The 27,721-nt window shown below is 41.4% G+C and overlaps 1 protein-coding gene across 1 annotated transcript; it reads left to right on the top strand.

The window, feature by feature from the left end:
* The first annotated feature begins 3,934 nt into the window (after window positions 1–3,934).
* On the top strand, window positions 3,935–19,567 carry LOC126996406 (nischarin-like). The gene is made up of 5 exons (XM_050856796.1): window positions 3,935–4,110; window positions 6,884–7,153; window positions 11,262–11,429; window positions 13,728–13,867; window positions 15,347–19,567. The coding sequence occupies exons 2-5, from the start codon at window positions 6,884–6,886 to the stop codon at window positions 16,215–16,217; spliced, it is 1,449 nt and encodes a 482-aa protein (XP_050712753.1). The 5' UTR covers window positions 3,935–4,110; the 3' UTR covers window positions 16,218–19,567.
* The last annotated feature ends 8,154 nt before the right edge of the window (window positions 19,568–27,721 follow it).

The following is a 27,721-nucleotide window of genomic DNA, read 5'->3' on the forward strand; positions in this document are numbered from 1 at the left end:
GATGGTAGCCTACTGGGTGTTGGATTGTAGTCTAATGTGTGTGTTTTTGTTCCCCTACTGCATGTTGGATTGTAGTCTAATTTGTGTTGGATGGTAGGCTTTTTTTTATTGGTAGCCTACTGTGTGTTGGATTGTAGTCTAATGTGTGTTGGATGGTAGCCTACTGTGTATTGGATTGTAGTCTAATGTGTGTTGGATGGTAGCCTACTGCGTGTTGGATTGTAGTCTAATGTGTGTTGGATGGTAGCCTACTGTGTGTTGGATTGTAGTCTAATGTGTGTTGGATGGTAGCCTACTGTGTGTTGGATTGTAGTCTAATGTGTGTTGGATGGTAGCCTACTGTGTGTTGGATTGTAGTATAATGTGTGTTGCATGGTAGCCTACTGTGTGTTGGATTGTAGTCTAATGTGTGTTGGATGGTAGCCTACTGTGTGTTGGATTGTAGTCTAATGTGTGTTGGATGGTAGCCTACTGTGTATTGGATTGTAGTCTAATGTGTGTTGGATGGTAGCCAACTGCGTGTTGGATTGTAGTATAATGTGTGTTGGATGGTAGCCTACTGTGTGTTGGATTGTAGTCTAATGTGTGTTGGATGGTAGCCTACTGTGTGTTGGATTGTAGTATAATGTGTGTTGGATGGTAGCCTACTGTGTGTTGGATTGTAGTCTAATGTGTGTTGGATGGTAGCCTAATGTGTGTTGGATTGTAGTCTAATGTGTGTTGGATGGTAGCCTACTGTGTGTTGGACTGTAGTCTAACGTGTGTTGGATGGACTAGATACTGCGTGTTCTTCTTCTTCTAATGATTTACCCCCTAAATAGGGGGAACGGGCCTTTGTCTTGCGACGGCCCGTCGCAGGGGGGAACCCGCCGTTGGCGTGCGGCGGGTGTAGGGACACCTCCGCCGCCGCCACAGCCACGGGTAATAGCCGGCGAGCAGCGACGAAGGCACGAGCTCTCTGGGCAGGCGCCCAGCAGACACTAGGGGTGGGCAGGTACCGGTACCAGTACCGGTACTAACGGTACCAGCTAAACGGTACGGTATCGGTACCAGATTGCTCGGTACGGTACCAGTTGCTCGGATTTATTTATTGGATTTATTGATAATTCTTCATGTCCGATTTTTTTTTAGGTTGCTAATAAATATTGTTATTGTTATTAGACTATGATCGAGTACATCCATAATAACTATACATGCTATTTTTTTATCGAAAAAATAAATATTCACTTCATTCAGAGAGAGGCACCGGTACCAGGTACCGGTACCTGGTATCGGTACCTGGTACCGCGAAGCCTCATGATCACTTGGGTTCCGGGAAGTTTTTATGCTCACTTGGCACTGCGCATTGCCGCTAGTACCGGTACCGTTTGGATCTTAGTGACGCTCGGCGCTCGCCCGCCTCCATGTAGTATGGGCCCTGTGTGTAGACGCTGAGTCACTGCCCCGCTGACCGTCTCCCCAAGTTCCCACCATTTTGTCCTACTTTCCGTTTCCATCACAGCTCCCGTTTCCATTATTTTATTATTTTATTTATTTATTGGAGTTACTGGATAATTCTTCATGTCCGATTCTTTTTCTTTTTTAGGTTGCTAATAAATATTGTTATTGTTATTAGACTATGATCGAGTACATCCATAATAACTATACATGCTATTTTTTATATCGAAAAAATAAATATTCACTTCATTCAGAGAGAGAGAGAGAGAGAGAGAGAGAGAGAGAGAGAGAGAGAGAGAGAGAGAGAGATTTACATAGATTTACAAAAAATCAGACCACACAGACCCCATGGTCCAGACTAGGTGGTCTGTCCTTAAACCTAAGTGATTTTACATTAATCAGAAGGCTCCTAAACGTTGCATTTCTACTCTAGTTGATATTAAGTTGAAGGAGAGAGAGAGAGTTTTCTTTACAGGAAATTTATTTGGGAATTTCATCAGAAGTCATTAAGAAAAAAAAACTCCATCGGGTACCGGTACCGGTACCGGTACAAACGGTACTTGAGTTTCGGTACCGGTACTATCGGTACTCAAATTAACGGTACTTGCCCATCCCTAGCAGACCGGGTACTCGTGCGAGCAGCCGACCGGTCGACTTGATCGCGGAGGGGTGGCCCAAAGCGAGGATGACCCCACGGGTCCACCGTCCACCTCGCCTCCGTAGGGCCGTAGGGCCACCCGGCTGCTCGCCCGAGGAGTGCTGGCGTTCCACTGTACTGCGTGTTCTTCTTCTTCTTTTAGGGTTTACCCCCTTAAAAAGGGGGAACGGGCCTTTGTCTATGCGACGGCCCGTCGCAGGGGGGAACCTGCCGCTGGCGTGCAGGAAAGCTTCCGCCGCCGCCACAGCCACGGGTAAAAGCCGGCGAGCAGCGACGGAGGCACGGGCTCTCTGGGCAGGCGCCCAGCAGACACCCGTAGCGGTACTCGTGCGAGCAGCCGACCGGTCGACTTGACCACGGAGGGGTGGCCCTAAGCGAGGACGACTCCACGGGTCCACCTCGCCTCCGTAGAAGGGCCACCCGGCTGCTCGCCCGAGGAGTGCTGGCGTTCCACTGCACTGCGTGTTGGATGGTAGTCTACTATATACACACAAGTAAACTAGAGAAGTAAAGCAATATAAGAGGCCTTGGTAAGGGAATTATTATCAAGGGAGTATAATAGCAAACGGGCATTTAGGAATTCTCCATACTACGTTTTAATAGTTCACTTCATCACTGTGTGCACTGTGCAAGGAAGAAAAGGACCAATATTTGAATGTAAAACGTAAGCACTGTGTCGCAATGTTCTGCGTCAGGGTGTATGACACTGAACGTCCTGTCTGTAATGTCCTACACCCTTCCTTAAATTCCATGGAGGTAGAGGTTAACATATCCTTCACTAAACGTATCACGACATTTTACCTTGATGTAGGTGGTGTGTTTACCGGTGGAACGGTCACTGTGGGGGGAGGACTCGGGAGGTGTTGCGTGTTGCTGTGCAGACGAAAAACGCGGGAAGTCCGGCCCAGCGTTGCCAACTCTCAGTTACTACTTGTCGCAAAATGTCGCTGAAAGTCGCTAATATCATGAGGAAATTCTCCGAAAGGATAGCTTAATGATTGATGATGATTGATAACTTATTGTTGCAGGTAAACAACAAGGGTGAAGGGAGGAACATGCCATCCCAATCCCCAGGCAGGACAGTGTGTGATTATACTTAACAAAAATCCTAGTTTTGATTAGAAAAGCAATATTACTTCGTCAGAAATTGCTGTCTGCTTGTTAAGAGCATACAAATATTTATCATGCAATATGCCTTTGTACAGTGACATCTCAAGTAATGGACAGCTTAGCCTACTCTTTTGATTCTGCGGCGCCCTTGTCATTAAAGGGAGTTGTGTTTAAAAGGAGATGTGTTTAAAAAGAGTTGTACGTGTTACAAGGGAGATGTGTTTAAAAAGAGTTGTACGTGTTACAAGGGAGATGTGTTTAGAGGGAATTGTATTTCAAGGGAGTTGTGTTTCAAGGGAGCAGTATTTAAAAGGAGTTGTGTTTAAAGGGAGATGTGTTTAAAAAGAGTTGTGTTACAAGGGAGATGTGTTTAAAGGGAATTGTATTTCAAGGGAGTTGTGTTTCAAGGGAGTTGTGTTTCAAGGGAGTTGTGTTTAAAGGGAATTGTATTTAAAGTGAGTTGTTTAACGGGAGTTGTGTTTAAAGGGAACTGCGTTTAAGGGGAGTTGTGTTTAAAGGGAGTTGTATTACAAGGGAGATGTGTTTAATGGGAGTTGTGTTTAAAGGGAATTGTGTTTAAAAGCTAGGGAGTTATGTTTAAGGGAGTTATGTTTAAAGGGAGTTGTGTTTAAAGGGAATTGTGTTTACTGTTCATATATCTGTCTGCCTGTCTGTCAGTGTGTCATTCTATCTATCTGTCTGCGTCCGTTGCTCTGTTCTATATATTCAAAGGTTCTTGCATCCCGCGCGGTGCAGCAAAGTAAACAAAGAGGCGCCGTTGCAAAGCCGCCGCCGATCAGCTGATGACTGACCCGAGGTTCTGCATGGAGTGACGCAAGAAAGCACCCCCTTCCTTCACCCCTCCAGGCTACTACATCCTTCCTAGACACAATCAATTCCCGCAGGTGAGATGATCGAATATGTGTTTTGAGGAGTGCAGAGTTTAATAATGAACACTTAAATCGTATATGAAACATTTGCTCTTGAAATATTTTTCCCATTATGATCAATGCCCGTTTATTTCTCCTTATACAGGCAGTCTCATGCAGTGAAGAGAGTTATAAATACTAGATAATTGGCATGTGATTTAAACTACAGATGCTATGAAACTTTCCCTTCTTGATATCAGTAATAGAGGAGTGCAAGGCCTGGTACAGAGACACCTCGTAGTGCCCAATTGCTTGCTCTGAACTGTACTGCTTTAATTAAGGTTCACGAGGAAAACTAGTGTAAAAAAGTTTGTGAATATGCAACATTTTCTTTAAGTACCACACCATTAACATTGGAAGTCTTTCAGAATGCATCCTGTTTGAAGGACACATGATCAGTGCCAGTGAGCATCAAAGTGAAAGTGACAGTTGGTGAGGGGATGCCTTAGTGTACTTTACAGATAATTTTAACCCGGTAGCTGCGGGGAACGTGTTTCTTAAAGGCTAAGCGAGAAAAATGAGAAAAAATCATCACTTACGCAAACCGTTTCATAACATATATCAACGCATTTGTGATCAGTTTATGCATCATCTATTTTTGGGGGTTTATATCAAGGGAAAAATTTGGCCCATTGCTGCTACACGGTAAAGCCACAAATTTGGCCCATCGCTGCTACCGGGGCTATTACACTGGGCAAATTTTCCGTGGATCTTCAGCCAAACTACGATTTCTGCTAGTGTGGTTCTCGCATGTTTTTTGTTATTGCTGCTGATGATGATGGTGAGTAATACCGTCGTCCTTCGGTGAAATCTGCCGTAACTTTGGAAGTGGTTTGACTGAAGATCCATGGAAAATTTGTCCAGTGTAATAGCCCTTTCAGTATACTTTACAGATAATTTTAAATATACATACAGTAAGTTTTTTGCCATCAACCTCACCTATGTCTCCTTTGAATGTTGAACCTGGTATGGTACTTTCATTTCAAAAGGTGGACTGGAAAATTTAGGGACTATGAACTTTACATTTCTTAGGCTGGCAGTGTTGGATAATGTGGAAATAAATATCAGCATCTCGCATGAGGTTAAGACTGACATTGTGTTGTATTTTATTTTTTTGCATTGCAGTGCACTAACCAATAACTTCCAGAAAACTAAACCTACAAAATATTGATGCATAAAGTTTTTGAGCACAGTCTAGCTCATTATTTTTTGGGAATGGAGAGGTCAGGTTAGGTTATATTAGGCTTGATATAGTTAAGTCAGGTTAGGAAAGAGTTAGTTTTGATAGATTTGTTTAGTTCAGTTGCTTACGTATATATCTGATGGGCTTCCCACTGTGCTGTTATTGTCAATGGCGTTGGAGGAGGCCATGCTAATCTCCATATTCCCCGCAATACCTATAAATACCTCCAGCCTACTTATAGTATAGACCTACCATATCATAGAGGGTTCAATGACCTTGACCTTTAAGATCTTGAAGAGAAAATATGTCGTAGTCGTTGCATAGTAGGTGCAGTTCCTCATGTCTTGTCAGAGTTTGCTAGAGGAAGCAATCTCTGAAGGAAGGAAGGAAGGAGTATATCAGTCTGAAAGGAGAAGCTTAAACATGTTTTTAATTTGGTGATATGGTACGTTTTTTGCATTGATTCTGAGTGCTCCTGGTTATGGGTAGGGTTCTATGATCCAGACTATAAAAGATGTCTCCCATAGGTCACTTAACCCTTTCATTGCTAAGCGCTCGCAACGAGACTCCCCTCAGGCGCGCTCGGGCACCCCAGCGGGGGAAGGGGATCTCTTTTAACCGCTATATCTCAAAAACTATTTATCACAGTTACAAAATAAAAACACCATAGGAAAAAGGAGGCCAAGATCTATAAGATTCGGTTATGAAAGCCTCTCCTGCGAACGTACAGGCACGTTTAGGGAGTGTTTTTTGCTGTGAGCGCGACTGGCACTCGCAGCGAGCCTTTAGCACCACCAGCAACTGACGCTAGTGCTCGCTCTTTTAACCGCTGTATCTCAAAAACTATTCATCACAGCTAAAAAAACAAAAACACCATTGGAAAGAGGAGGCCAAGATCTATACGATTCAGTAATGTAAGCATCTCCTGCGAAAGTACAGGCACGTTCAGGGGGTGTTGCCTGTGAAGACGTACATTTATACGTGAGCGACGGTCAACCGTAAGGCAACTACTGTAGACTCTTGATGATGGGGTGCTGGCAGGGCAGTATTGCCAACTGCAAAATTTACAACTATTTGGTCAAAATATCAGTCATGTGATAGGTGAAGCTATGCAAAAATGTCGCTATATTGGTCAACAATTAACATCCACCAGTTGCTCATCCGTAGATTTTCCGCGCTGGGCTGACATGATTTTCCACCAAATTTAGTGAAGAACCCACTCAATTGGCAATCCTGTGTTGTGAGAATTAGTGTTGGAACACTCTCATACGCGGGAGATTTGAGTGTGGCTGGAGGTCGCTGCGAGCGTTTAGCGCCACCAGCAAATACGCCTAACGCCCACTGCAAGTGTTTAGCAATGAAAGGGTTAAAGTCACCACTAATTTTCCAACACCAAAAAGGCTAATATAAAAAAATATGTATCCAGCACAGTGTAACCTCTACTGTATACCTACTAAGTTAGTGACAGGCATTTATTCTACTTATTAATGTCTTTTTCCTGGCTAGTAGTTCATTTGTTGCATTTTAACAGCTTTATTAAGTATTCATGACAGTATTCTTTTACAGATGGCATCGTTGAGCCCAGAACATAATGTAGAAATCTGCATCCCAAGCACACAACCGTCCGATGGCGTCACATTGTACGTTATTAGTCTGTGTGTGGGAGGCATCCGCTGGTCAGTCAAGCAGCGTTATAATGCCTTCGCTGAGCTCCATGAAAAGCTTGTCAGCAATCATGGAGTTGCAAAGGATCTGCTACCACCAAAGAAAATCATAGGAAACAAAGACCCTTCTTTTATAGAGAAGAGAAGATCTGATTTAGAGCTTTATATCCAGGTATGTACATTTTTTAGGGTGTTCAGGATTTTTGGGAGTGGGTGACATAAGTAAAAGTGCTACAGTAAATATTTACACACACACACACACACTGCTGGGGTGCTCCAAGGGATGCACATGGGACCGCTGTGTTTATTCGTCCTCATTAATGATGATGGACGCCCCTCACTGCTGGAAGTATGTGGATGACTACAGTGGGCATCACCATTAAAAACACAGCCCCTGACTACATGCCCCCTGCAAACACTCTCGACCAACTGCAGAGCTGGACCCAAAACAACTGTCACCATTGACACTAACAAGATGGTGGTGATGCATTTCCACACCTCCACCACCGACATCCCACCGCCAGCTCTGATGGATGGTCCTCACCCGCCGTAGGTCGCACAGTCCACCAAACTGCTTGGGGTCACTTTGGACAGCAAAGTGATCTGGGGCAAGCATGTTACCACCATCATCAGGGCAGCTTCTTACATACAAACTCTTCATGTTGAGGCACATGAAGTCACTTAGAGCCCCCAGCAGATGCTAAAGGACCTGTACGCCACCTTCATCATCCCCAGACTTCTCTATGCCTCCCTTGCTTTGGTGTCCTCCATCAATAAGACCCAGCAGTGCCAACTAGAGAAAGTTCAAAAGCGGGCTTGCAGACAGATTCTGGGCAACACATACACCACCTTCAAGAATGCACTCGCCCAGCTGAATCTGCCCACCCTTAAGGTTCAGTATCATTTCAGCACAATGAAATTCATACTCCCAGTCCTGGTGGTGATCTTCTTTTCCATTCCAAATAGAGATGACTAGCCTCCTTTTCTAGTCAGGAAGAATGGCACCAGATTGCCATATGGTTGTCAAGACCGCATGCAACCTGTGGATCATAGCTGCACCTCTAGTTTTGAGCAGTTTTTCACTGTTTTTAAAAATGCCACTTGCCTTTATACCCCTCAACTGTGCTACAGCCTCTCTGACCTCATCAAAATAGGTAGGTCTTTTGTCAATGGGTGGATAAGCATCCGCCATTTGCAACCCAGCAGCCGTGAGATGCCTGCTTGGAGGGGCCACCATGTGTAGCTGCTGCTCAGAGTACCCAGCCTAAATAGCCCTATGCCCATCCATGTCTGATATAAAGCAACCATCTGCTGTTCGGATAATGCTCACCTGAAAGGGAGGCTTGGAGCGGAGCTCCTTTAGTGCTCTGTAAACAGGTTGGAGTCATTTGCATTGAAATGGCCTTCAACATCCTCTGTGAGACTCCCAACATACCTCTCCTTGCCTCTCCTCAGGAGAGCTCTAGTCCTACATGACATAGCCCTACATTGGTCCCTATTCCCAGTAAGCTAGGCAGTGTGACCCTTCTTTATATATTCCAGCATCTTCCCCGAGACAAAATCACTCCTTGACGGCTGGCGCTCTTCAGTGCACCTCTTTGCAGCTTGAAGAGCTTCTTGTTTGAAGGTATCCCTTAGTTTTTCAGGGTTCTCAAGGGTGCTGAGCACATTGAATCGATCTGAGATTGTCACTACATACTCATGTGCACATGCCAAGTCTTTCAGTTTCTTGATGTGAAACTCAGTATATTTACATCTCAAGATTCTTCTTGGATTGATATGAAGCTTGAGTGTTGCAACAACAAGTCTATGATCAGTTGCAAAGAACTCAGCACTGTAGAAAACCCTGCAATTCTGGAGGATTCTTGAACAAGTTCATACAAGGATTTGGTCAATCTCCTTAGCTACCTGGGTACTTTGGCATTGCAATACCAGGTCCAGCAGTGCAGCTCCAGTCTGGTACCAAGAACCTGCAATTCTCAACCTCCTGGATCTTGCAAAACTCAAGAGGAGAGAGCTGTTGGTGTTCCTGGTACTAGAAACATGGGGACCAACACATAACCCATAATTAACTTTTTCAGTGCCAGTAGTAGCACTGAAGTCATCAAGACAGTGAGTGTGTTGAGAGTGGGGAACTTGTCAAATATAGAGTTGAGTTTAGTGTAGAACATCTTCGCTTCAGTTTCAAACACCTCTGTAGGAGAGTACACTGCAACAAGAGACATGAAGCCCAGGGGGTGGTTCATCCTCACTCGCATTATACACTCATCAACTGGAGTAACCTCAACCACAAATGGTTGCAGTTAGCTGAAGATACCTATAAAAACTTCTAAGACAGGCATCATTGCCTTTCTAAGAAGTAAATGTACCCCCTACTGATCTCACCATCACCAGGCTTTCTCATCTCAAGGGAGTCCCACTATATTCACCCTCTGAGCTGGAGAGGAGGTTCTGGTGCTAACTCTTGAGGTATTGGACAAGGAGAAGAAGTTATTGGGACTTAATGTCTTCTGAGCCAAGACCAAAGTACAAGTGTTTGGAAGCTGATTAGATGAAACAGTACAGCTTGTTCAAGGACACTGATATCTTAGAAATTTCACATGCTACCTTAGTAGTGAAGTGCAGAGCAACAGTGGCTCTCATCAAGAAGTCTTATGGCAGATTGGATTGGTCCACAGTATTATGAACTCGCTGAGCACAAGTATATGGCTTTGTCGATACCTGTGCAGAAGGATAAAGATCTGGATCTTTAAGTCGCTTGTGCTCCCTGTCTTACTCTGTGGCTGTGAGATATGGACATTGACTTGAAGAGGCAGATTATGCCTTTGGCAGTGAGTGCCTTCACAAAACGATGGAATATTATTTTTTTTTTTTTTACGTCGTTGCCTGTTGCGCCGGCAGGCATCTTCCTGGTGGGGCCTGATGGTTGGCCCAAGGCTTCTTCCAGGTGGGGGGTGGGGGTGATGCCTGCCCTGGCATGGCAGCGCGCGAGTGTTTATGTAGTGGCCATCATCTTGCATGGGCTCATGCATCTTCTTCGTGATTCGCTTCTTGGACGGCCTAGAGTCCGTCCGGGGGTGGTCTTGGTCTTCAGGACAGTTTGACAGCATTTGGGAGCCAAAAAGCACTGAGTGAAAACTGAAATGTGGTGATTAGCGTGGCGGACGTGGTGGGCCCAGTCATCGTGGGCCCAGGCGCTACCCTACCCTAAACACCTCTATTGGAATGACTTTGTATCAAACTAGTGATTACTTGGTGAGATTTGGCTTAAGTTTAGCATTGTAGGGTGGGCAAGGTGATGTGCTCCCTGACGAATGGCCCTATTGATTGATTGATTGTGTCACCCTCTTCAAATACGCAAATGGCAGCTCTGATGATGTCAGCTCGTCAGCTTTGGCTGCTCCATCAAGCTTTAAGTATCAGTTTTATTGATATCTCCTGAATACAAGCTAGCAGAAGCACAATCAGAAATGCTACCCAATGAAGCACATAATAGGAATATGTCAGTGGCAAACTCCTGAGATGTATACAGGTTTGGGTCATTGGGAAATTGGCTGGGGCTTCCTGGGGCCCAGTAGTCCTGCTTGGAGTCTTGAAACATACCCTCTCATCCCTTTGCAAATTTACCCTCCTAATTAGTTGAGTAAGATAACTAATTTTAGTTTTATTTATTGATTTCTTATATCATGTACTTTACTATGCTTTATACTGCATTATGTTTAAATTTGCTAGGCTTAGTCTGTGTATATTTTTAGTTAGCCTTAAATGGCAGATGTATGTTAGGATTTCCATTGCTCATACTTTCACTTGTTACCAAGGTGACACTACTGTATACTATTTTATTACATTAACAAAATTTATACCACTATTTTGGCATGGTGTGTCTGTGAAATTTGCAAAGTAATCATCATTCACCGTATCCATATGTAAGTGAATTATTCCCATTTCCAGTACCATTTATTGCTATTTGGTCGTAATACCAAAGATCCTATAAATGGGAAGATGCACCGCCACAGGGCTTCTCATTTTAATCAGTCGACGGTGCCACTGCCAAATGACTGTGAGGAAGATTTTCCCCTTCCAGCTGCAAGTGGTGCATCTTACCGTTTATGAGATCTGTGACAGTAGTTTATTGTCTTGGATGCCCTCCCTGTCAGGCAACCTTCCCCATTTATTCAGGCTAGGGACTGACTCTTAGTTGTGCTGGCATGCCCCTCAAGATGCTGGGTTTTACAAAATAATGATTTTCTTGTATTGTTTCATATACAATTTTCCTTCAGACTATCATGGACTTCATGCACCACACCTTGCCCCGGGAATTAGCAGAGTTCTTGGACTTTCATCACTATGAGCTGACTCACCTGTTGCAGTCCATGGCCCGGCAGTTCTTTAAGGAAGGAGACCATGTTTTGAGTGAAGGTCACCCAGTTGTCTTTACTCCTTTACAGGTAAAGTGGGTTAGTGTGATATATTTAGGTTGTCACAGGTTATAAAGTTTATAGTGAAATTACTCCTCCTTGGCCTATAAACCATTCCTCCTAGAGCTGCTCCTGTTTTTGAGAGCACATATCTGGCTTCTCTTGACATTCATGTTGTATCCAAAGTTCTCATACTTTGTGTTTGAAGTCAATAAGCATAATGTATATCAATATCAGTTTAGGAAACTGTTGAACATTAGATAACTAACAGTGCAAACTATTAAAACATATATCAATTGACATTAGAGGCAAAATTTGAGGTCTACTTCAGCCTCTTCATTACACCTTGCTTTGCTTTTATACCTGACCATTACCATTACTAGCAGTTTGTCATCATCATACCTTACCTCTTTTAGATGCAGGGTAGGGAGTCAATATGTTTACAAGTAAGTATGTACATATGACATATTGATAAAATATCTGTTGACCTCTAGCTCTGATGCACTATTCCCTCTGGGAACTTCCCTTTAGGGCTTGAAAGTGGCATAAAAATTTTCAGTTTTTGTTTGTGCACTCCCTTTTTGCAAATTTGCATATTTCCTTCTGCTCTCTCTCAAGTATTCTTCAATCCTCTCAATCCACCTTACTGGTGCTCTTCTTGACTCATAAATGTATCCAGGGTGTGAGCTGCCGGGACAAAGAGATACAGGCTGGCGAGAGTGGCAACAAATTGCCATTTTTTTCACGCTTTTTTTCTTTCTTCTCATGATTTAATGTCAATAGGTAACATGAAGTGTTCATTACACTGGAATAATTTAGACATCATATGAGATGTGTTGCACATAGAAAGGGTCCAATGCACCACAATTAAGATTCATGGGAAAACAAAGTTCAGCAGTATGCAACATGCAGTATCGTAAAGTTTTTTTCTATGGACTATAAACCTTACATTCAGTGTAGCAACGGTCGTAAATCCAAGCGCAGCACATAGAGGAATAGTGTTATTATGGTTATATGCAACAAACCAGCCTTCTCCCTCACTTCTCCCTCCATGTTCCTCTATTTATATAGCACACACCATCATTTTTTTACAGTTTTGATTGACCAAGTGGCAGCCAGTCAGTGGAAACCATTAGTTTGATTCAGCCTTTGCTCACGAAGCTCACTCTCCGCAGCGTGACTTGTGTATCAGCGTAATGTTGATAGTTTTCTAATAATACCTAGAATTGTATGAGGCCTACCTATGTTTTCTTAGCAACATTGTTATCCTTTGGTCATTATCTATAAAATTCATTCTATATTTTTCACATGGATATCGTGTGATGAATGGAGAAAAATATGTTATACAGTAATGCTTATATTTTGATGTATATTCTGGATAACAGCATACTAATGGTTATTGTTTTTGTCTCATTGTAGTCCTTAACACATCAGGCACTTGATATGTTCAGTGGCAAAATTGCATTAAGTTTATGTTTCATGGTGATTTTGAAGTGTAGTAATAATTTTTTGTACATTCCACATGGAGCTGCAACAATGTGAGCTTCCTGGGCAAAGGTTGAATCCGACTAACGGTTTCCAGCACAGTGATTGGCTGCCACTTGGCCAATCAGAATCAAGCAAAAAAAGAAGGGGCCTGGGCACTTGTTATTTCCTTATGAAAAGTCTATATTATTTCATTCAAATTAAAAGGAAGTGATATGTAGCATATAGAACAAAATAGACATATATAGAAAGAAATCACTCCTTGGCCTTCAAGCCATGATTCCTGAAATCATTTTAATTTTGATAAGGCAGCTATTGGCTACTTTACATGATATATGTTGTTCCTATCCTTGCATTTAATGTGCTTATAATTACTAAACATTATTTTTTCCTAAGATGTTTAAGAATTCGTAATGTTGAATTAAATGTAACAATGATGAAAATACACTGCCCTTGTTTTTATGAACATCATTATTTTTCTGGGCAAAGCAAATCCGAGGAGCCCTTCCTACCTTCATTTCTAATTGCTGGTATTCCATATAATTTAAGTTGTTGTTATACTTTGGAATTTTGACTTTTCTCATTTAATCATTCCTATCTATAGTCATTTTGACCTTTTCCTCTTTTGTCACTTCCATCCAGAATTGGTGTGAGAGCAAGTGATCACTCTAGCCTGCCATCCATGTCTCAGGCAGTGAGGCTCATCATTGGTGTCCCATGATGTAATGCCTCTTTTATAGCTTCTTTTACAGTATTGAATGTTAATCTATCAAAAGTTTTGACTAAACTATAGAGTTTATAAGATCAGCTAAGCAACATGTTATTAGCTAATTTTGCCTACAGTTACATGCCCTCTCCTACCGCCTGAAGAACCCTCTCCCCACCAATGTGGCAACGGCAAATGAAACCGACTTCAGCCATGTTGTTGATTTTGTGTCTCAAGTCAAACACCTTGTCATCAAAGGAAGTAACCAGCCTTTCAGGTGTGTTGATTGTTATCACTAGTACCCATATTTTTCCCACTGTTTTGCATTTTAATACACTGTAGCTCATGTTTAATTAATTGCACACCAATAATCTGAGACGGTGTTGAAGTTAAAAATGAATAGGAGTAGGTAATTGAGAACCGCTGCATTAGTATTTTCCCTGATTTTAAATTTCTTCTCATGCTCATTCAGAGCTCTCCCTTCATCTTATCCTCGTGAAAACAGGGCTCAAAATCTTTTATATCTCCAACACCCTGTTCCTACATGGGAGCTTCTCTCAGAGGTGTGGTTGTGGCATAAGCATCTCCAAATTTCCCAGTTCCAGCACTCCTTGTTAGCACAATCCCTCACCTACCATCGCTTTCCAAAACTCGTCCACTCTATTAATCCACATCACTGGTGGTCTTCCCCTGACACCCTCTCCCTTAATCTTGCCCTCATGTATACTCTCTTCACAAAGTAATCCTTATTCATTCTCATCACATGTCTAAGTCTTGAAAGAGCACCACATTTCACCCGTCATCATCTCATTTAAAACCCCTCACATAGCTTTTCCTGTCACACTAAGTAAATGCACTCCCTTTCAGCTGTTTCATTCATCACTACATCCTTTCCCTCTGTATAGCGGCACAGTGATGGCTTTCTCCAGTCTTCCAGTACCTTACCCTGCTCTTTCTTTAGATTCTATCCACAACATCCACTCCACAACTACACCTTCATATTTCAACATTTCTGCTTTAATGCCATCAATGTCATGGGTCTTACCTATTTTTAACATTTTTTTATTGCCTTCTTTGTCTCACCCCTCTCCACCTCTTCCTGTGAGTATATGCCCCCTACATTAATCTCCACTCCTACACTGGTCAGCTTTGCTCTCTTCCACACTTTCATTCATCACATCACTTTTTCAGAATTTTGCTGACATGCCTCCTCTATCTCATCCTTTCTTTTCACAGGATCCCATCACTTCCCTTCACCCTATAAGTGTCACTCTTTTTCCACTTCTTTTTAACTTTTTCCAGTAGTTTTTTGTTTTCCAGATATTTTCCCGATATCTTATCTAAATCTTCAAATACTCACTCTCTACTTTCTTTTACCAACCTTTTCATCAACTTCTTACTGTCTTTTTACTTTCTCTCTCGTCTTTCTATAACCTCTTCTGGCACATTTCTCTGTAATATTTTCTTTTAAGTCCTCCTTTTTTCTTCAACCTCCTCTACTCTGTCACCCACGCAAAAGCAGAGTAATTTTGATGAAGTTTATTTCTCATCAGTCAGCTGTGGAATTGCAACTACTGTTTTTTAACCATTTATAATATTTATATAAAATAGATGAAGATTTCTTTGTAGAAAACAATTATACTTTCCATATTTTTATGTGTTTTCTTACATATTTAGGAAAAGGTATGCTACAAAATAGATAAAAATGATCACTGGAATGGGGTCACATTATCACACATTTTCATTTTCCTTACAGGGCTAGCAACATCATCCAGAATAACTTAACGTTTACACTAAATACTTTCAAAAATGTTGAAACTCTAACACTGACTGAAGCCAATGCCTCTTCTATTGGTCACCTTGGAGCAGTCAGGAGAACAACCAGAACCTTGCAGGTAAACCAAAGTGGTATGACACAGACGTCAGACATATTGCTGTGTGATTCTGTGTACAGAGAAACTGTTGAGGGGAGTGATCCTCATAAATGGTTGATGCTCATCGATGTTGACATCAGCTGTAATCAAATAAAAAAAATTGATGACTCCATTGCCCTAGCTCCTAATATTGAGAAGCTAAACTTGAGCTGCAATAAGCTCTCCTCAGTAGAGAGTTTGACAAAGCTTCCTCATTTGGTGTCACTTAATCTCTCTAATAACATGTTTTCTATTTTAGAGAGTATGCATACAAAACTCGGAAATGTCGTCGATCTAGATTTGTCACAAAATAGTTTGACCTCTCTCCAAGGTTTAAGCAAGCTTTACTCTTTAGCCTCATTGAATGTCTCAACTAATAATATATGTGAAATTGCAGAAGTTAGCCATATCTCAGCCCTGCCTTGCCTAGAAATTCTCATAATCACAGGCAACCCAGTAGCAACAGTAGTTGATTATCGCACCAAAGTTCTAGAGCTTTTTGGTCAGCGGGCTGCAGAGGTCTGTTTAGATAATGAACGACCAACCCAGAGGGAGTTGGAATTTGTAGCTGTGCTGCAGGCCATAAGAGCATCAAGAGAAGGTAGACTACCAACTCTCAGCATATCAAGTCCACTCCCTGCTACAGCATCAACGATTACATTTGACCGACCAGATGTTGCCACTGCTGTTAGTGAATATTCAGTCTCCAAGTGATAATTATATTGTAATAAACTAATATATCTTATCCATCTCAAGAGAGATTTATGAGCCATATGGTGGTGATGAAATCCTCTTCCAGTTTTGGATTGTGCCAAATTTTCACAATCTTAACCTCACACCTAAAAGTTTATTTTAATGTTATTATGTAATAATTTTCTAGTCATAATATTTCATTAGTAAGAAAGTGAAGACCAGTGTCTAACCAATAAGAAGTTTTTATTATTTTTTTCTTTAATCATCAAGAGTCACATTTTGTACATCTGTAAGAGAATGCAAAGCAATGCAAAATAGGTTTGAATACTTATGCTTTATAAGACATAATTGAAATCTTGATCTGAAAGTGGAACTGTTGGGTTTCCTATTTAATTGTTGTTATTTAAAACATATTATCATCATCTTAAAATATATGCCTTATAATGAATTTCACTGAACCTTGTGAAGGACCTTCTCCAAAAAGTAAAAACAGACTGTGGTTAAACAGTCAAGATCATTATTATTGCCATCATCAGTGACCCCCATTTTCTTCAGAGACATGATGGAGAGTAAAAAAAACTGTTGGACCTTACTGAGTTGTGTTCCAGGGACAAATAGTTAAGCTTGGGCCAGTCCCTGAGTTAAGTGTCCTGCATCAGTGTCACTGCGCTATTAGTCACCTCTTACAGCATGCACTGTAATAAAGATATATGTATTCATAATACCTGTCTCAAGGACAAGAAAAATAATTGCTGAAATAAGACATTATTTCTCATGCCACTCATTTTCACATTTATTTTGCCTTTGTCATTATGGAGAGACTATCATAACAAATCAACTACACAATCACAAATGTCTTGTCACTGTTACTCTATTTTCTCCAATTATGTTGTCAAGTCTTTGTGAATGTTCCATATGTGTCTTGTGTTTGTAAAAAGATCAGATGTAATCCTTAATCTTCTTTACTGACAAGGGCACATAGGGTTTTCTATTTCCATACAAATATGCAAGCTTCTAAAGTGCAGGGTTATCTATTTGCTTTTATGTATTTGTTAGCTGCACGTTATTCCAACTGCTTTTATATATATGTTAGCCATAGCACTTTAGGGGTTTTATTTATTTATTCAGAAGTTTTTAGAGCCAAAGAAGCATCTCTTAAGGCGAAAAAACAAACAATTCTCTTGCTGAGAGGATATAAGTAAAAAAAGGAGGGTCAAATTTAAGTAGGGAAGGTGTCTTGACACTCTTCTTGAAAGAGTTCAAGTTGTAGACAGAAAGAAATACAGATGAAGGAAAGCTGTTCCCAAGTTTACCAGTGAAAGGGATAAAATAATGAAGATACTGGTTAACTCTTGCATTAGAAATTTGCACAGCATGGGGATGAGCTAGTGTAGAAAGGCTTGTGCAGCAAAGCCATGGGAATGTGGAGGCATGCAAGTAAAAAGTTGAGAAGTTAGCATGAAATTATTGATAAAAGATAGAAAGTGAAGCATTATTGCAGCATAATTTTAGAGGTGGAAGACAGTAAGAAGAAAGGAGTTGATGAGATGAAATGCATTGACCCCCTCTCTCCAAGAAAGCTTTGTGAAACATTGTGACATGCAACATGCATACTCCATGTAGGGGTAGACAAGTTGCTGTAGTAAAGGTTGACTGAAGATCTGGACAGCATGTGGGTAATATTCCACACTTGGTGATGGTTGAAAATTGCCAGCGTCTTGCAGTGGGACTTGAACTTAGTTCCTTGGGATCACCACTTTTGCAAGCTGACCATTTGGCCACTGCCTTTCATGTAGGGCCTCTTATGTTTTAGTAGACTGAATGAATCATTTTCACTGAGCAGATCTGAATAGCTCTGAATGGTTATATTTTGCACTGTCTCTAGACTTTTCTCCATTATTCTGGTCTTTATGTTCCTTATCTCTCCATTTCTGTGGATGTTTGTGAGCCATGGGGACACTACTCATCCCTACCTACCTCCAGTCTGATACTTAAACTCAACCACTATGCCCTTTCTCACATGGCACACAGCAACTATATAAACTATTAATTGCCCTTGAAAACCAGCACTTTGTTCTGTAAATATGTAGTACTTTCCAAAGTATTGTTTTGTATGTAAATGTAAAAAGTTATGGGACTTAATTTTCCCAGGAAACAGCTGCAGGGACACTATGATCTTATGTGATAATTTAAGACTTTTCATTGGGCAGAATTTTGTTCTTTAAACATCATCACAGTATTGAAGAGCATTAAAGGTGCCTGCTCAAGGTAACAATAGAAAGTTTAAATATTCTTTCTTGCCATCTCTCACTTCATCATATCAAAGTTTCTTCATATTTTTAGATTTTTGCCCCCATCTGTCATTGTTACCTCCCTTGCCATATCATGCAACCACTGTCACTGTTTTGTTGACCTTGCTAAATGCTTGCTCTCCTTACATCTAGAGTCTGTCTTTATATAGCTTCTACCTAACTCCATCCCAATGTTGGCCATACATTAATGCAATGGAACAATCTTCTTTCTTCAGATTTTTATTTTCCACCTTAGCACAATTCAAACTCATTTGAGTTGAATTGGCTACTGTGATATATTTAGGAGCAGCATTTTATCCAATTATGTATTTTTTTTTTTAATTTAGGTCCTTGAGTGTCTTCTTTAACTGTAAATATAAGTCCCCATGAATAGTCAGTCATGATATATTAAAGTTGAAATTGTATCCTCTCAGCGTAACACAAAAACTTGGTGAAATATTTGTTACTACGTGAGAGACTTTTCTTAAACATTGAGAACAGAGAGCTTTATGCCCTATGTTCTATGTTGTTTCAGATACACTTTTCTTCTTCGTGAGGTAATCTTCAGCAGAATTTCAGATATTCGATTAAGTTATACACATTTTTATAAGATTTTCCGTATGTAGATTAATTTTCTTCAGTATTAAAATATGGTTTCAGATTTTTATTAATTGCACTTTAACAGATTGAAGATAGTATGATGTCAATAAATGTCTTTGTATATTCTTGTCATATCATTCCTAAATATATATAAATTAGATTAAGTTATATAAACATACCTTCAAACAGGTGCTTTGCAAACTTACATAGATAGCAATCCGTCCATTAGCAGTGCATCTTAGTTAAATTTAGTATGTCATTGAAGAATGTATTGTTACAAGATTATATAAGCACAGTAAATTTTATTTGATTATGTACCTAAATTGTATGTCCTTAGCCAGCTAATGGTTAGGTCAGTATAAGGCCTTAAGGGACTTATTTATGGATGATATTGTCTTGAAAACAGTTTTATTAATCCATCAACCATATTCATCAGAATTGAGTAACAACTTATGAATATATGATTCTATGATGTGTAAAGTCTTTGTCATATTCCTTAAATTACATATGTTACTAGCTGACCAACCACTTGTGTGTCCTGAGCATGTGTATAACCATCAGCCAGTGTGTTTTGCAAGTGTGCTTGTGATTTGATAGGGAATGTGCAGATTGAGCAAATTCTTGTACTTATTAAGTTGGGAGTTCCTACTAACATTTATGGAGCATTGTAGAGAATGGAGTGCCAGAGCTAAAGAATTTATTCTGCAGTCAATTTTCTACCAAGTAATTATAATTAGCTTAATAACTCTGAGATTGTATCCCATTAATGGCTACTTCACAGCCTATCATAAACACAAGAACCTTTAAAATCTGACTTGTACAGTTTTCAAACCCTATTGTGAAAATCATAGAAGAACATAGTTTTGTTATTTCCTACAATTTTAATTTGTTTCAAGGTTTTCTTCAGTCTCCTGTGTGTCTGGTGTATGACAGGACACGATATGAAATATCATCATCACCACATCATCTACATTCTACACAATCATTATGTTGCGACCTCCTTGACCTTGGACCTGTGTTTCGGATCCAACAAATTTTGCTTGAAATTTTCCTTCCTCATAGTCTTTTTTCCTCTTCATGTATCTCTCCTTCTCCACCTCCCACTATCCTCCTTTTTCCGTAAGGTGTGAGAGCCTTGCCAAGAGGATGCAAGCCTAACCACGTGTTGTGCCATGAGTGGCCTGAAGGTGCCATAAACACAACATACCCTATGTTTTCCATTGCCCTTACTCCTCATAAAGGGTTTTGAGGAGCGGACTGGTTATATTCCCCACTTTCTCGGTCTCACCATGGCCAGTTATGAAATTAATCCCACTGCTGCAGAGGCTTCAGGGGCAGCTCCTTTAATAAATAAATTCCCAGGTTCCCTTGGTTTCACAGATCCAGCTTCACTTTTAACCTTGACTATGGATTGCAGTCTTCTGACCAACTGTCTCTTCCCTCTTCCCTTCCATCCTCCTCATTACCTTCCTCCTCCTGAGTACACACTTCCCCTTCTCCTTCTTACCTCCTCCATGTACCCCTACCACTTATAACTCCATCATAACCACCCTTTAACACTTTCTTCCAAAAAGACCTATGGTCTGGACTATGAACTCTCTCATTATTGTCCATCCACTGTACTTATCTTCTCCCATCTCTGCCTCTCCTCTGACCCCTGACAATGGAACAGGTACTTATACATACATCCCTGTTACAGCTCATTACTCAGAAAACACACTTCTCTTCCAAAAATGTATCTAACGACAAGTGGACAAGGTACCCTTTCACACTCAGTCTGACCAGTCTTATCGGATAATTGTTGACATGGAAACTCAAGAAAAGAGAGTGCTGTCCCTCAAAGACTATATTGGGAAATCCTTCCCTGTGTCACTCAGTCCTCATCTGAACATTTGCAATGTTATCATCCTCATAGCCACGGGCACATGTCAGTTGACAACGTCAGTTGCTCTGACTGTTCTAACAAACATTGCCAAGATTGTATTCAATGAACAAGACCTTCTTCAAGAAGCATATGTAGGTAGAACTCACTGCAAAGACCAACCGTACATTCCTCCCCTTCATCAGTGCCAAAAATGGTGGCATTTTGGCCACTTTACTAAATACTGCAGATCCACTGCACACTGCCCTCTTTGTGCTGAACCTGACAATGATTATTCTACTTGCCCTTCAAAAACACTGATCTGTGCAACCAACAATGGATAACATAACATCTCCCTAGACTGGCCTACCCACCACTTTGAATCAGAAGTTGCTACACTCCTCTTTAAATTTGACCTAACTCTAAGAGGAGCCTGACAAGAAGCTTATCACCTTGGCTTTACCCCTACCCCCCTCACCCAGCTCAACTCCCTGCTAACTTTTTCACCACTTCATGTACTACAACTGGTCCTACCACATCCCTCCCTGTTTCTTCCCTTCATCCATCCTCCTTCCCTGCCTCTACTCCCCCACCTCTCTTCTCTCCTCCTGTTGTCCCTTTGATTTTATAAGCTAATCCTTTCAGTTGTAGATTTTAACCTTCTAACCTGTACTGCATCTTCTGACTCAACTACCCTCCCACAACATATCCCAACACATTAAGTTAAACAGTGCTCCCCTGCCTTCTTCCCCAAAAGGCCTACAACTAATCTTACTCTCTCCCCCTCCTCTTGGAGTTTTTCCTCTTCCCCCACTCCGAATCCTCCCAAGAAACCCTGTACTACCCATGACTATCCTGACCCCTGCTGAGACATTTACATCATCACTTGGGAATTCCCTCACATCTCTTTCATCCTTTCCCCTAAACCTTCATGAGATCTCCCAACCTCTGCTCCTTTTTGCTGAGACACCCCTCCTGCTTCCCTTCTCCCCAGCTCTGGTTCTCCCACCCTTTCTATTAGACTACTCCATTCCCACCATCATATCACCCTATTGAGCCCTCGCAATGTCCATCCTACATTGGAATATGTACGGTTTTCTTTCCAATTGTATTCATGCACGAGAAATCAGATAAAACTCCATGCAAAACACAGAACCCAGTCATATTGTGTCCATTACCATTTTTATAACACATGTGATATATGTGATGAAGGATTTAGTTTGTTGTGCATACCTACCTCTAATACTCAATATCTTTTCTGGTCATGACAATAACCACGCCTCCAGTTACATGGTACCTGTTAGCTGCAGCCCCTGAATCTGTCTTTCATCTCTTCATTTTTGTATGTAATGCTTATCACAGTGAATCCTTGCTGTGAAGACAAAGCAGTACTACATAAAGTAGCAGCTTGCCTTCTGTCATATTGCTTTGTGGCAACACTAATTGCTGAAGTTTACATTATCCCATATTTTCTTTGATTATAATTGGATGAGCATGTTAGATATGAATTTATAAGTATGGTAAGTTTATAAAATATATTTCACCTACTTTATAAACCGTAAAATATGGACTACCTACTTCCCGTGCCGGAATAAGGTATATTTTTAGAATAAAGCTTAAGCATAATTTATTACATATAATTCAATTATTAACCTTTTTTAATTTGTAGTTTTCTTATGCCAAGCAGTTGCTCACCATAGTGGTTACTTCCTCATTTGATTCTCCTATTATCAACAGAGATCATCCACATTGCAGATTCAGGTTCAACAAAGACAGCCAAGAATTGGTTTACCAATAGAGTGGTGGATGAATGGAACAGGCTTGGCAGCCATGTGGGTGCCAGTACCATAGATACATTCAAGAGGAGGTTGGATAAAGTCATGGATAGTGAGGTAAGGTGGGGTTAGGATTACGGGAGCTGCCTTGTATAGGCCAACCAGTCTCTTGAAGACTCGTGTTCTTGTGTTCTTATGTTCACTGTGGGTTGGACTTCATGAGTCTGTTACTGCTATGTCAGATTTGTTTGAATGTATAAGTATAATATATGGTCAATTAACCACTACTCTTTGGGGTGGGAGTATTGGTGAAGTTAAATTTGTGTATGTAGATTCGTACAGTGTATGAGTAAATAGATTCATTATAACTTCACAGACAAGTCGTAATCGCATACATACCGTGAATGTATTAATTGGATACCAATTTTTTTTTCCAGGTTAACAGAATAAGAAGGGATGCGCTTCCTCAAGGAGAGAGTTGAGGTTTGTGTGGGTGTAAATGTTTCCTAACCTTCGCATAATCTTATTCAATCTTCATATGATCAACTGCCTGTAAGAGGAAGAAGAACAATATCAGTTATCGAGAGAGAGAGAGAGAGAGAGAGAGAGGAGCAGTAGCCACTAATTATGTATCTAGAGTTGACGTATAGGCTACAGGGAGGCAAATAGTCATTGCACCGCGGGCCAGGCAATGTCCGGAGGGTGGTGGAGGCAAGAGTGAGTTTGGTTCAGTCTATTTTAATCGCTGGAAGCCACGTCAGTCTAAACGTGAGTTCGTTGACCGTGTTTGAACTTTCTCTCTCGATCTATCCATGTATCTAACTATCTATCTATACCTCTCTTTCAGAAAGGGCAGAAGGAATCCGATATGTAACTACTAATGCCTACTATCCCTCGAAACAGTAGAAAATTATGAAAAACACTATCACCAAAAGTTTGGCAGTACTTCTATCTATATTGATTATCGATGCATCGATCATGCACTGAATAAGGAGTAAGAGTTATGTAACACGTCTACCGTGGCTGCCTAAAAGGTAGTGCTGGGGCGGCGTAGCATTAACTTACCACTGTCCACTCTCTTCTAGGTAACTATAGGGCTGGACTTGCAATTGCCAGCAAGTACCCTTCCGATTAGAGCAAGGCTCATTAGTCGATCTCTGGGTACTGTCAGAAACTCACATACCACATACCCCATCCTCCTTGCTCAAGGGAGGACAGTAACCACTCCTATATAGGCAGCGGAAAATAACCAACCTGAGCAGGGCTAGAACCTCTGCCTGAGTGCCTGTCACGCCGCGAAGCCCGGCAGCGCAGCGCTTTAACCGACTGAGCTATCGGACTGATGTGTGTGTGTGTGTGTGTGTGTGTGTGTGCAGGGCCGTAATATCTGGGGGTTTAAGGGGGCTATAGCCCACCGCCCCCGTAATGTTTTCCTTATTTGCCTTAAAATGCCTATAAATGTGTTTAGTTTTCAAAAAATTTCCCCAACCTGCGCATGATCGTTTCGCTCGCCCCCTTACCTCCCACATGATGAACCAATGATGCCCTCTAGCCCCCTCCCCCCAAAAATATACCACAATTACGGATCTAGTGTGTGTGTGTGTGTGTGTGTGTGTGTGTTGGTAGAATGAATACTGTAGCATTTTTTCTTATTTACACTAGCTAAATGTTTTATCTGTAATTGATTTTACATATCACCCATAAATGCTTGACCTTTATAAGAGTAAGAAAGTATGTTTCTTTGTCTATAATGCGATGCTTCTACTTCTCAAATATTGGTCATAATTTTCTTTCGTCAGTGTCTTTCAGTCGTGCTCTAAGCTTGACTGTAAAGTTAAATTTCAGCTAATTAACTCTGTGGTCACGTGCTAAGAAGCCTGTTACACGAGGTTCAAATTTAAGGAGGTTCCTGGAGGAGCAAGCGAGCGTGGGAGGTGTTTGAGGTACCCCGCCCTGCCATGAAAGTCGGTTCCATCCTGTCATGACATTGCTTTGCGGACTTGGCGTTAAAACATGGCTCTGTATTGAAATTCGCAGATGAATATACAGACAAAATATTCCTCATACGAATTTGAGCTTATAATTCCGAGCCGGAGTGATGAACAAGCGAACTCTCTCCGCCCCGCCAGCCTGAGCGACCAGCTGGGTGGGTTGCCATAGCGAGGCGGGCGCTGGGGCCATATCCTCAAACTCTTCGGCCGCCCAGCACACATACAGCACGCTTTTCCTAGGAGTTTTGGGCGCTTCCAGGGATCGTTTACAGGCCATGGTGGTAGTTTGACTCTTCTTCTATGCTGTGATTGTGAAAAAGCACTCATGAAAACCCGACCTATCTCTTTTTTTGACCATTGGAGATAGTTGATGTGAGAGGTGGAAGCATCTGAGAATACCGACCTAGGCTGGTGTCGCGCGCGGAGCAGTGATCAATAGCCAAGTGCATCGGCGAGAGTGTGTGTTGTGCGGTGCAGGAGCTGGCATGTGTTGCACGGCCTCCTTTTCCCTCCCATCCTACCCGTGCTAATGCAGGTGACTCGTGGTGACGCTGAGATGTGTGTGTGCTGACCCGGGGGCCTCCAGCGGGCCGAGGATGACCTTGTCCGAACTTGGTGCATGTGTGTCCTCAGCTGCCAACACCAAGCGTACGGCGCCCGCCCCGCTCCAGCCCGTCCCCACACAGGTGATTGCTGCTTTATATTTCAGTTATTTTTTATTGTGTCCTCTCCTCCCATTCAGCGTCCTCCTGAACATAACGCACGGCTCCATCTTTTCCACTTAACATTGTGCAGCTAGTTTTTTGTTGTAGTCAAAGACGGGTTCTCACACAAGTGATTTATTATTTTATATATATATATATATTTTTTGTCTTTCAGTGTCCACCAAAATACAACACACGGCTCTTGTCTTTTTCGACGTAACATTGTACAGCTATTTTTTTTTATTTTTTTTTTTGTAATAGTGGAAGGACGGGTTCTCACAAGTAATTGGTATTAATTTATATTTATTTATTTATTTATTTTGTCTTTTCATCCCTTTCATCGTCCTCCTGAGTACAGCATACGGCTCTTTTTTCCACGGACATTGTGCAGCCATTATTTTTGTGGTAGTGGAGAGACGGGTTCTCGCGGTCCAACAGATGTTTACAGCTGAGCGTGTTGTCCTCAAGGCGTGCCCACAGCAGCCTCAACGTTACTCAGGCACGGCCATTCCTGTTCGATGATCTGCACTCTCAGTTTAATTTCTACATCATCATATTTAATGAAACATAACCATAAATTGACGTAAAAGTGATGTAGCCAAAGCTTTATATACTTCTTGTCTCTATGCGTAGGTGAAACAAAGAGCGTGGCAAGTAAGGTGAACATGAGCACATTGGTTGCAAATTTATTTAGACCTTATCTCAGACGTGTATTGACTGGGACCATTGTGAGGCCTGTTGGCTCGTATATTTACTGATTAGGTTACTGAAAAAGATGATATAGGCTACAACAGCCACTATTAGGTCCTCGAAGCCAATGTTTATACGGGTGAAAAATAAGTTTCTTTACAACATTCTTTACTTTGTTCAATCAGTACACGTAACAAATAACCTTGATTATGCAACTGGCAGTTTATTAATGAAATTTTGTCTGAAATCCTCATTTAGCTAGATCCCGAAACAGTGGAGGAATAACCAACTAGATGATTCAACGTTTACTTAATGTTAAAGGTAAATGCATATGATTTTACGCATTGTTTATGTCACATCATCAATCTTTTCATCTCGGAACACTCATACACGATTCAACAATTTAACCTGAAGTATGTAGCCGCTCAGCCCACTCTCAGTATGTAGCTTATCTGAATCCAAAGCACCGAACCGTCGAATGGATAGTTGGTTCATCCATTACAATGCTTCGGAGCCTAGTCTTTTATACTGAGGTCAAAGTTTCATTATATATCTTCCATTTTCTCAGTATTGTATGTGTACATAACATGGAACCCTGGTACTTGCATGCCTCGGACTGATGACCAGAGTAATGAATTCACTGTTTACTTTAACCACCTGAGCACACGAATAAACTTAGTAGTAGGCTATCATATTGGACAGTTTCTCTCTCTCTCTCTCTCTCTCTCTCTCTCTCTCTCTCTCTCTCTCTCTCTCTCACACACACACTGATTTATAGACCTTTTCTTTTCACACTAATGCATCATCATTCAACGCAGACGAATTCCAGTTGAACAGTGAACAGAACACGTACGCCACACTGTAAGATCCACCATAACGGACTCGTTTTCTTTTTTTATAACCTTTTTTTTCGCGGAGATGCAGTTGGCAATACTGAGCAGCTTTAATGAACAAAGGAACGAGGTGTGTGCCGCCTTCATAACAAAGGACTTAAAATAAACATTTCTTGCTTCATAAACAGTGTGTGTGTGTGTGTGTGTGTGTGTGTGAGAGAGAGAGAGAGAGAGAGAGAGAGAGAGAGAGAGAGAGAGAGAGAGAGAGAGACAGACAGACAGACAGACAGACAGACAGACAGACAGACAGACAGACAGACAGACAGAGAGAGAGAGAGAGAGAGAGAGAGAGAGAGAGAGAGAGAGAGAGAGAGAGAGAGATTGTTCCATACGGTGGTGGGTGACGGTTTAGGTCTTTAGGAGGTGATTCAAGGAAGAGATAATGTATCACGACTTGGCGACAGTTTGGATTTAATATTAACCAAGTGAAAATGATAGTTTTTTTTCATAAAGTGTCATTCATGGGAACCTCTGTCTGTGTATACCCCTTGTACACACAGGTATACAAACCTTCAACACGCACGCGCCCACGCACTATTATGCCCCTTAGGAATTGGATCGATTTTTACCAATCCACCACTTGTCATTCTTCAATCTCTCTCTCTCTCTCTCTCTCTCTCTCTCTCTCTCTCTCTCTCTCTCTTGGCATTTAGTCTCGAATATCTTAGTAGTTGGTGTGTTAATTATAAGTAATGCACTGGCATTACGTTTCACAAAGTT

The sequence above is a fragment of the Eriocheir sinensis genome, chromosome 10 (genome assembly GCF_024679095.1).
Source record: "Eriocheir sinensis breed Jianghai 21 chromosome 10, ASM2467909v1, whole genome shotgun sequence".
NCBI classification, from domain to species: domain Eukaryota; kingdom Metazoa; phylum Arthropoda; class Malacostraca; order Decapoda; family Varunidae; genus Eriocheir; species Eriocheir sinensis.